Source organism: Solanum lycopersicum, chromosome 5 (genome assembly GCF_036512215.1).
Source record: "Solanum lycopersicum chromosome 5, SLM_r2.1".
Taxonomy (NCBI): Eukaryota; Viridiplantae; Streptophyta; class Magnoliopsida; order Solanales; family Solanaceae; genus Solanum; species Solanum lycopersicum.
This window is the reverse complement of record NC_090804.1, coordinates 1,540,124-1,552,036: the sequence shown is the minus strand read 5'-3', so window position 1 is coordinate 1,552,036 and position 11,913 is coordinate 1,540,124. Positions and strand designations below refer to the sequence as shown.

General features: G+C 32.7%; 1 protein-coding gene across 2 annotated transcripts; it reads left to right on the top strand.

The window, feature by feature from the left end:
* Window positions 1-1,937: 1,937 nt before the first annotated feature.
* LOC101253784 (disease resistance protein RPV1-like) lies at window positions 1,938-11,913 on the top strand. Of its 2 annotated transcripts, none has more exons than XM_010322337.4 (6): window positions 1,938-2,640; window positions 7,207-8,320; window positions 8,579-9,004; window positions 9,306-10,415; window positions 10,488-10,994; window positions 11,129-11,913. In XM_010322337.4, exons 1-6 carry the CDS (start codon window positions 2,159-2,161, stop codon window positions 11,762-11,764), a joined length of 4,275 nt encoding a protein of 1,424 aa, XP_010320639.1. In that variant the 5' UTR covers window positions 1,938-2,158; the 3' UTR covers window positions 11,765-11,913. The 2 variants fall into 2 exon arrangements, with proteins under 2 accessions (XP_010320639.1, XP_025886804.1); XM_026031019.2 differs by lacking the exon at window positions 1,938-2,640 and adding an exon at window positions 5,864-6,024.

Genomic DNA, 11,913 nt, shown 5'->3' with positions numbered 1-11,913 from the left:
CAGAATAATTTTTTGGTCATTATTTTTCTCTATTTTTTAACAGAAAAAAACTTTGTTTCCTTAAGCATATAATTAAAATTGACGAATATTTTATTTAAATATATACATCGTTGTTTATAAAAAATTGTATATTAATTTACTTCTCATCGAATAATTTACTCGTAAATCAAAATTGAAATTTTTTTATTGGACAAAATAGTTGAACTGAAAGTTCGAAAAAGTCTACTATTTCAACCAATAAAATATATTAGATTCCAAATTTAAATCATCAACTTGGTCAACTTCTGATAAAATTGTGGTACCTTCTCAGAAAATCTTACTCACTAATTAACTCCAATTAGCAGTATAATATAAGTAAAATAATTTTTAAAAGTCAGTTATGTCAATTTTCCACTCAATTGATAATTATTATTTTTTTATGTTGATAATTAGTTGTTTGTATGTGATTTTTATTGATAGTATATGTCATGTTCTTGTACTAGGAGGCCCCAAGATTTGACATGGGGTTTTAGTATATTGTGTGAGTTTGAAAAGGGTTAAATATATGTAGACATTATCTTCTATCTCGTAGGTAGAAAATACTTTTTCAGTAGTCTTTTAATTTATTGGGAAAAAAATAATTTTAAATAGTATAATAAAAAAAATAATGAAAATTAAAAAGTCATGACAAAACATAATATAGACAATAGTAAATAATCCTAAATGATAATCACAACAGATAAAATAATAATCAAAATATTATGAAACAAGAAGATGTTAGTAGTCCAAAAGTTTCACCCATGGCTTACATACACTTATTAAAAAGGAAATGTTTTTTTACTAAAACATTTATATTATATTGTATCGTATAAAATTAAAATTATATTTTAAAAAACCGCCTTAATTTGATAAGATATTGGTAGAGCATTTTCTAAGATTTATGGTCAAGCTTATTGTATCAAACTTTGAACACCCCTAGTTGCATGAAGAATTGAATATCTTCCAAAAAAGTGTGTTAACCCTAAAATAATTTTTTTCAACCTAAATTCAAATTAATCAAGTCTCAAAATAAATGTTAAGCATTCACGACAAACCTAAAAGTAAAAGTAAAACCAAATTTATTATAAAAACATTTCTATTATATAACTAATTTTCCATATAAAATGAATTAATTACATATTATCTCACTGAATTAATAATTTCATGTCAAATTTCAAATAAGATTTACCTAGATGTATATATTTACCCCACAAAATAAACTCTAAAACACAAATACACTGGGAGTGAAGGGAGCGAGAGACGAGAGAAGCGCATGAGATAGGAGAGGGAGGCGAGCAACAGAGGTGATATATTCAGATAGGTGTGAATCACACAAGATACATATATACAGGATACCGAATACATTGTAGATACATTCCAAAAATACGTATACATAGGAAGAGAGACAAGCGTGATGCGAGTAACAAAGTCAGTACATCTCAAATACATGTGAATCATACTAAATACGTGTATCTAAGATATTAGATACTTTTGAAAATGCATATACATAGAGAGAAAGGTAAGCAATATAAAAGAGAGATGGACGAAGGAGATAGTATATCTCGCAAACATGCACATTCACTTGGATGCAATATTTATATAATAATACATAAATATGACTCTTAACTTGGCGTCAATTGGCAACGATGACGTTTAACTTTGAATGTGCACAAGTAGACACTTAAACTTGTATAAAATCGAACAAGTAGACACAGACATCCTACATAACATGATACACGTAGGATGCCACGTAGGACACAAAATTTTCATATAGATTTCATTAGGATGAATGTGTCAATTTATTCAATTTTATACAAATTTAAATATCTATCTCTATATATATAATATAAAAATTATACCTATTCTAACTTTACGTATCCAATATCTAAACGAGCAAACTACCTATATATAAAGATCAAATTTTGGTACGAATGATGATTTCAAAAACTCACGAAAAAATATCAAAATAAGAAAAAGAAAAGAAAAGGAAATTCCTCTTATGACTCTCTCCTTTTACATATACCTTACGTACTGCACACCAAAAGCATTTTGACAGTACATAATACACAGCTACCTCTCTGAAGTTGCATCCTTTAATTGATCCCTCAGAGTAGACCGATCGTATCCAATTTTCTCTCTAATGGAGGAATTCGAGCAGCAGGCAATTACTGCTTCACTCTCATCACTCCGGCTGTATTACGATATTTTCCTGAGTTTCAGAGGCGAAGATACTCGAAACAACATCACAAACAGCTTATACAACGCCTTATACTCGAAAGGCATTCGAGTTTTTCGAGATTCCGAGGGATTAACTCAGGGCGATGAGATCTCAACAGGTCTAATAGAAGCAATTAACGATTCTGCTGCTGTAATTGCTATAATTTCCCCAAATTATGCTTCCTCGAGATGGTGCCTCGAGGAATTAGCAACGATCTATGAGCTGGGTAAACTCGTTCTGCCTCTGTTCTACGGAGTTAATCCGTCGGATGTACGGAGGCAGTTAGGGCCATTTCTCGATGGATTTAGGGATTTGGAAAGGAAGTTTTCACCGGAAAAAATGGCGAGGTGGAGAAACGCCATGGAAAGAGTTGGAGGAGTCTCTGGTTGGGTTTACGATAATGGGTAACTATAATTCTCTCTCTAAATCTTCTTATTTTTTTTATTCTGTTTAACAAATTGGAATCAAATTAAATAATAGATCTAATTGATAGAAACCCTAGAATGTGATTATTAAGGCTAATTTTGATAGTTAGAGGTTTCGAATTTGAGCTTTAAGAAGCTAAATTCGTGTGACGTGGAGCTGTTGAGCTCCTACATAGGGTAGATGATGGTGGACTTATTTGGTCTCCTTGTATAGTTTCGGGTGTGAAATTTTTGTCCATGAATATATCATAAATTATAATTAAAAAATATATATAAATATTGAGGTATGAAGATCTATCTTGCTTTTTGTTAAAGAAAAATTCAATTTATGGTGCTATGATTTTCATCAATCTACTAATTATTCTCTCGATATGTCCTCTCTAGGAGTAAGGCGTAATAATTCAACATCTGAATTAATTAAAGAGTCTAAACCTTCACCTAAAGAATATCTTTCTTTAATATAAAATTACTCACTTTTATCGGTGAGCTAAAATCTGTCAAATTATTTTTTTTAAAAAAAAAAGCAAGAGAAATTTTTACTTATTTTTTACGTTCGATATGTAAATAAAAAATATTATTATTTACACATAATCTAAATAAACATAATAAAAGGTGGGACTAAAAGTGTGAGATTATGGAGATAGGAGTTGTGGAGGCCGAGTGATGATAAAGTGTGTTAATGGGCGAAGAAAAATCAACATGAAATGTTATTATTGAAACTTATTTTCTTTTCTTTATTATAAATTATTTCATTTTTTTTAGAAAATGCTTATTTAAAGAGTATGAAGTATTTAGCTTTAAGTTTTAGGAAAAAGTTAAAAGTGCTTTTGAATGATAGCAAAACTATTTTGGAAGTTTAATTTTTTTTCATGATTAATCATAAATAAATAAAATAAAAATATTAATTTTTAAAAAAATAAATATATTTTTAAAATTCGATCAAACAAGTTATATCACAATTTAGGTAGATTTTTTAGTGAAAGACACCTTGTTAGCCTAATTGAAAAACTAGTGGATGTATCAATCTATCAGTATCATAAATTTTGTTTTCCTCTTAACATTAATTAATGAGAGTGACCCGGCAATTGCAATAATTTTATTTGATAGTCGAGTAATTTTCAAGAATAAATAGCTTATAATTTAAAACTCGGTGAAAAATAGATTTGATATTATATACTTTTTATATAATTTAAATATTGGAATTTTATCATCCACCATATTTAAACTCAATCATGAATCTAACACAATCATGATACTATTAGTATTATTTTCTGTCTTAAATTATAGGTCGTGCTTTTCTCTTATTTATGTGTAATCTTCTCATAATGAAGATATTTGTAGTTTTTAAGAATAATTACTGCTAAGGGTAAATAAAAAAAGAATAAAGAATTTTATCTTATATTTATAAAATTATAAATAATTTGAGATAATTAATTTTGAAAAGTATGATCGATAATTTGAGACGAAGAGAGTAATAATATAATGTAATGGTATTCCGTATTTAGCTAATTACTTGGAAATGCACTGTCCCCATGCATGCAACAAGTCTACGTACGTACTTAACGAATAATATATTGTGTAAACCAGAATAATTAACTCAATAAATTAGTACTTATTCTTGAAAAGTTGTGCTAAATACCAATTATGTGGTTCCATTATTTTATTCCCTAATTCAACACATACAAATTAAAAGAGTCTTTGACTTGCTAGTGTACATTAATTATATTATTAGAGCTTAATTATCTCCTTTTTTTATTGGTTGCTCTCTCTAATTTAATTAATTTTACGGCTAGCTAATTGCATTTTTGACTTCTTAGTCATTGATGAACTTTTAAAATTTGATCCTCGTAATATATTTGAATGAGCATCAATAATCTTCAATTAACAAAAATGTATATATGTGGTTTCTTTATAGGAAAAATGATAATATTTTTAAAATTATGTTATCGTCAAATATAGAGTAACAATAAAAGAAATTCCGAAACACATGGATAATTCCATAATTTAGTAGTGTACATGAAGTTTAATGGCTATATGTCTACCCATGTATATGCTGTTGTTTGAGAATTAATCAAACTTATATACGAAGCTTTGGGTATGGAGAGAATTATGTTCAGAGCGTCACTTCTGAATGAATCCTATTGTGTACGAAATACAGGCTTTGAACATCATAAAAAAAACAAAAAAAACAACAACTTATAATATGCTAAAAATACATTATTATCAGTAGGCTAGATTCTAATTCCATGTAACGAAGATCGATACATGAAATGAATCAATAATACTTATGGGCTTGGGCTTACTCTTTAAAATCTAACAAATTTAATTTTGGCCCTCTTCGATTAAGTCTTCCTAAATGGACCTCTATAATTGTAAGATTTATCCAAATATGTCCTTATCCACTAATTAGAAAGCTTAATTACTTAGTATTTACGGTAACTTATCGAAATTTTATTAGTGTAGGAGTTAATTATTTTGATACATATTATTTTATAATATTACGTATTTACCAAATTTAGGTGCACCCAGATACATCTATTTCAAGATATATGAAATCAAAATTAGGTGTAATTTGTTCTAGATACATTGTATACAAGTATATTCGCATGTGTCTAAATCTCGCTCGCCTCTCTTCCATCTCGCTCGTGTATCTAGTATTCGAAATACATATATTAGTGTGATTCACATGTAATTGAGATACAAAAAAAATAAATTCCCTCGACTCTCTCTTGTTCTCGCTCGTCTTTCTCCCTATTTAAATGTATCTGACAGCAAAAAAAACATCTTCCTAGATGTATTTGACTTGATATCTGGTATGAGATATCAATTAATAAAATAGAATATAGTTATTTCAAACTAGTGTGATTTTATTAATTTTTCCCAATATTTGTCAGTGTGATTTGTACCACTTGGTGTCGTCTAAAATTTTAGTTGTAAGAGGTCAAAGTTCTAATTTAGATAGCCATAATTTTAAAACTTTTTTTTAACAGCAATGGCCTGCACCATGAGCTCCATTGTTGATTTAGGTGTCACCATTTTATTTATATAAATCAAAGATGAAAAAATTTTAAAAATACTTTTGACGTACCGTAAACCTCATGTCTAGAAAGAGACATGGATTGAGTGGAAATGAAAACAAATAGATTAAGGTGGTTGAAAAATGGTTGTAGAATAAATGTTTAAAGTGACACATAGCCGGCCTAACTTTATTTTTATTTTTGTTTGCACAACTTTTTTTAAAGGTAAATTATTTGGCTTATTATATAATCAGTAACAAGAATCTGAACCTCATAGTACAACCATTTTGTCTAAAATCTAAAGTTTGACCTAGCAAGTAAGAAAACCAAATTTCAAGAAGATGAGGTATGTTCTTCACTTGAGTATTTTATATTGTTTATATATCATACTTCCTTCGTCGCAATTTAAGTATCTTACTTTAATTCGATACAAAGTTGAATAGCTAAAGATACGAGTATTTTTGAATCTTATGTATGTTAGTCTTTAGAATTTTGTTGTCTTAAACTTGTAAGGTGGGATATTGAAAATGACAAACTTACTCAATATAGAAACAAGGTAGGACAGTTAAATTGAAACGGAGGGAGTAATTGGTTATGGATATAGATGAATTAAGGTTGGAATTGACCTATTGGTTTGAGGTTAGAACTTAGAACCATGGGCTCATCTCAAGGTGTTTGGGTGATTTTGATTGATTTGCGGATGAACCTCATATATCTAGTTGTGTTAGATGATGGATAGGTATATAGATAATATAAATGAGTGATAAACAATGGGCAAAACTTGGAAGAGATGAGATAAATTTTAGTGTTTCAATTGTATGGTTATTTGTAGGCCTAATAAGCTGAGTTTTAGCTGTCAACTTAATCATGTTGAGCCTCTAATGACAAAATTAGGCTACTTTATGAGTAGATTGACTATTGTGGGATGTCGTTGAATGAATGCGCAAGTTCAATCGAGTTAAGTGGAGACATACCTTCTAAACAAAAGAAGTACTTTTAAAAGAATACATTTCAAGTGTTTGATCAATTTTCATAATGAAAATTGATATTTATGATTTACATTGTGGGCTTGTGCTTGTGGGAGCGAGTTTCAACATGTAAAATGATGTTTATGCATATGTTTTTACAACGATGAACCTCATGATCATGTTTTGGATACCTGAGGGTATTTGACTTTGTTTTGATGATTAAAGCACATGTTTTAATAATCGATATGTTGGCAATATTTTGTGTTTTAATGTTTGTTAGACTGTTGGCAATTCCTTCTTTTATTATCTGTTGGATATAATCCATATTTGTTGATGTGATGGTGCCGTAAAGAGCACATCAATGGTGACTGATATAGGGATAAGGAAGAGTCCATTGGGTAAGGAGATGCTGCTGAATGCCTTCACGACCCCTTAGTTTTGTGTCGTGACATTATCATTTCCGTTTACCTCTGAACTTCCTCGAATATGATTTTTAGGAAATACAGATACAAGACCTCCTAAGTTAACTTGATCTTAATTAATTTGCTTCCATTCTACAGTGACGAGTCACAGTTGATTCAGTTGGTGGTGCAAAGAGTTTTGGATGAATTAAGCAATTCCCCAATGGTTGTAGCTCCGTTTGTTGTTGGAATTGATTACAGTCTGGAAGAACTCATAAGACAGTTGGATGTCAAGAGCAACGGTGTCAAAATCTTGGGGTTGCATGGAATAGGAGGAGTTGGTAAAACAACTCTTTCTAAGGCTCTTTACAATAAACTTGCTTCTGATTTTACACACAGGACTTTTATCTTGAATGTAAAGGAAATAGCTACTCAACAAGGCATTATGTCCCTTCAGAAGAAAATCATACAGGGTCTCTTCCCTAGCAACGCGTTCTCCTTCTCCCCTGCTAATGCCATTGAGGGAAGAGAAAAGTTCAGGCGAATGCTTCGAGAAAAGCGCATCCTGCTGGTCTTAGATGATGTTGACGATGTTAACATACTAAAGGCACTAATTGGGGGGAAAAGTTGGTTTTTTGAAGGAAGCAGGGTTGTCATTAGTACTAGAAACAAAGAAGTTCTGATAGAAGACATCGTTGACGAGACGTTTGAGGTGAGAGAATTGGGTGATACTGACTCACTAAAACTATTCAGTTACCATGCATTTAGAAGACCAGACCCATCCCCAACTTTTCTGAAATTATCTAAGCAAATTGTCTCAATTACTGGAAAGCTACCATTGGCTCTCGAAGTTTTTGGTTCTTTCTTGTTTGATAAAAGAAGCGAGGAGGAATGGGTAGATGCTCTAGGAAAGCTAAAACAAATTCGCTCACCCCGTCTTCAAGACGTCTTGAAAATAAGTTACGATGGTCTTGATGATGAAGAGAAGTGTATATTCCTGGATGTTGCATGTTTATTTCTTGATCAACTAGATAAGAAAGTCGAAAATGTAATTGATGTGATGGAAGGATGTGGTTTTAGAGCCAGGATTGCTTTTGACACATTGACCACTAGATCATTGATTAAGGTGATTGATGGTGGGGACTTGTGGATGCATGACCAGATAAGAGATATGGGAAGACAGATTGTTAGGCAAGAAGGCTTTTCCGATCCTGGAAAGCGCAGCAGGCTCTGGGATGTTGCTGATGTTTTGAGTGTGCTACAAGGAAGAAAGGTATGACTTTCTTTATGAATTTAACTTATACACTACGCCCGTAAATTCTTATATTGTCAGAATTTTCTAACCTGTCTTGTTTTCCCTAAACAGATCCTTCTTTTTACGAACAGTTACCTGTAGTCATATTAGGTGACCATAAAGAAGTTAACGTCCTTTTGTTATGTTCTACAAGAACTTCCAGCTGCTTTCTTCTGATTATTTTGCTGCTAAACTTATATTGTGATAGAAAAATTTGATGTGTTATAAAAACAACAGGGAACACAACATATCCAAGGGATCATCCTGGATCAGCACCAGAGGCACTCATCAAAGATCAAAACCGCAAAAGCAATTACTAGAGAGCGATTTCAAGAAGTTCCCAGTTTCAGTTCTGCGTTAGCTTACATTAAAGAGTTATACAAAGGTCAATTTCAAAATGATGCAAAAGAAACCAATGAGTTAGTATTGAATACTGAAGTATTTGATGGAATAGTTAATCTGCGGCTACTCCAACTTGATAATGTGAAACTAGAGGGAAATTTGGGGAAGTTACCTTCTTCACTGAAATGGCTCCAGTGGAAAAGATGCACTCTTTCAAGTTATTATTCTAATTATTACCCAAGTGAACTTGCCATACTTGATCTCTCAGAGAGCCAAATAGAGAGGATTGGAAGCGGGGAATGGACCTGGAGTCGTAAAAAGGTATGCTTTTACATTTTCCACATATATAATAAATTAATGTCAAGAACTTGCTAATGATGGGTGATAATCTGGCAAGAAGAAGCTAAAAATTCTCTTCTCAGCTATGATCATTTATTGTTATAATAATGAAGCATCATTGGATTATAGAGCTCCCAAAGCGAAATCAGAATCACAGAATTTTGGTTCTATACAATTAGAATACCTATATTGCATCCTTTAGTTGATGAAAGTCCTGATATGGTCTCATTTCTTTTCAAGCTCAAATATATATTCTTTCACCATTTTTTTCTATACTGTGCAGGTGGCCAACAAGTTGAAAGTTATGAATATCTCTGATTGTCATAAAATATCAGCTATTCCCGATTTATCAAAGCATAAGATGTTGGAAAAGTTGATAGCTGAGCGTTGCAGCAACTTGCAAAGGATTCACAAAACAGTTGGGAATTTGACAACTTTACGTCATTTAAATCTAAGAGATTGCCGCAACCTTGTTGAATTTCCAGGTGAGGTCTCTGGGCTGAAAAATCTTAAAAAGCTGATACTCTCGGGTTGCACGAAGTTGAAACAGATACCTGAAGATATAGGCAAGATGAAGTCTTTACAAGAACTTCTATTAGATGAGACTGCTATAGTGAATTTGCCCTCAAGTATATTTCGCTTAACAAAACTTGAAAGGTTAAGCTTAAACCACTGCTACTCATTGAAACAACTTCCTGGGGTAGTAGGAAATTTAAGTGCTTTGAAGGAACTCTCTCTTAATGGCTCTGCCGTGGAAGAAATACCCGATTCTATTAAAAATTTGAAGAACCTTCATACACTAAGCTTAATTAGGTGCAAGTCACTTGCTGCTCTTCCCCATTCTGTTGGCAACCTCAAATCTTTAGCAAATCTCTGGCTTTATGGCAGTGCAATAGAAATTATACCAGAATCTATCGGTTGTCTATATTATCTTAGGTCCTTATCACTTGGAAACTGTCAGCAGTTGACTGCATTGCCTGTTTCAGTTAAAGGATTGGCTTCTTTGGTTGAGCTTCAAATAGATAAGGTTCCGATCCGTTGTCTTCCACATATTGGAGCCCTTAAATCACTGAAGACTCTCGAGATAAGGAACTGTGAGCACCTTGGATCACTACCCGATTCCATTGGAGAATTATTAGCTCTTAGAACAATGACTATTACTCGAAATGATGCTATCACGGAGCTGCCAGAATCAGTTGGAGAGTTGCAGAATCTCGTCATATTGAGATTGACCAAATGTAAGCGTCTGCACAAACTGCCAGATTCTATTGGGGAACTAAAGAACTTAGTACACTTGTTAATGGAGGAGACTGCAGTAACAGTATTACCTCAAACTTTTGGGATGCTATCGAGCTTAATGATTCTGAGGATGGGAAAGAAGCCTTTCCTTCAGGTATACTGTGGTGAAAATTAGTATAAATATTATATGTTGAATCCACATTTTCAAAAAATTACACTTGTGCAGGTACCACAAAGTACTGAAATCACAGAAACAGCTACCTATGCAGAAAGGGAAACCGTACCTATTGTGCTTCCTTCATCTTTCTCAAAGTTATCCTTGTTAGAAGAACTTAATGCACGTGCATGGCGAATAGTTGGGAAAATACCTGATGATTTTGAGAAACTGTCATCTTTGGAGTTCATCGATCTCGGTCACAATGATTTTTCCCATTTGCCGTCTAGTCTGAAAGGACTACATTTCTTGAAAAAGCTCTTAATTCCCCACTGCAAACAGCTGAAAGCTCTTCCTCCTCTTCCTTCAAGTTTGCTCGAGATAAATGCCGCAAATTGTGGGGCACTAGAGAGCATACATGATATCTCAGAATTAGTGTTCTTGCACGAACTAAACCTCGCAAATTGCATGAGTTTGGGCGACGTCCAAGGTGTCGAATGCTTGAGATCCTTAAAAATGTTACATATGGTTGGATGCAACGTCTCTTGTGCCTCTATTGTTAGAAACAAACTTGATAAGGTACTATTTTCTCCTATATGCTTTCGTAAAAATGTTTTCCGGATTTTTTTTTCCTGTCATACGAAACACGCCATTTCTTTCATTCAATTTCTTGCCAAAACAGTTACCTTAATGACAACTGTTTTCACACTCAGCTTGCTGTGAAGAACTTGGATAATTTGAGTATTCCAGGCAATGAAATTCCAAGTTGGTTTACTCCGAATGAGGTGCATTTCTCAAAGCACGAAAACAATGATATCAAAGCAGTGATTATTGCCATAGTTGTTTCTGTGAACTGTGCTGAACCAGATGATTTACGGGATGAACTGCCTGTAGTCCCTAATATCTTTGCGAAAATCATTAGAGCAAATAGACCAGTATTTACTACTGGCATGTACTTGGCAGGAGTCCCAACAACGTCCGAGGATCAAGTTTATTTATGCAGGCATCAAGATTATCATCCATTAGTATCTATTCTTGAAGATGGAGATTCTATACATGTCGGCTTGGGCAACTTACCCGTTACAGGTATTGAACTGAAGAAATGTGGAATACATTTAGTACAAGAAAATGATGATGACTATGAAGGTAATGAAGAATCATTGGATGAAACCCAACAATCTGTATCAGAAAGATTAACCAGGTTTTACGGAGCCTCTAACAGAGAGAGCAATATCTTCAACTCGAACTCAGCTCAAGAAGACGGAGAAGGGGATGGAACAGGTAACTTTCTTAGTTTTGTTAAGGAGATTTTTTGTGCTCTGAAGTACCTTTTCTTCAAGAGATTTTAAACCTCATGACCGCGGTTGAATATGAACGTCGTGTGTTTGTTTATACTGTGAACAACAACGTACAGATAGTTATGCAGTGAACAATAATGCAGTGAGAATTTAAAAAAACTGTTGTTTTTTGACATAAATAGAAGTTAACTCTTGTTAAA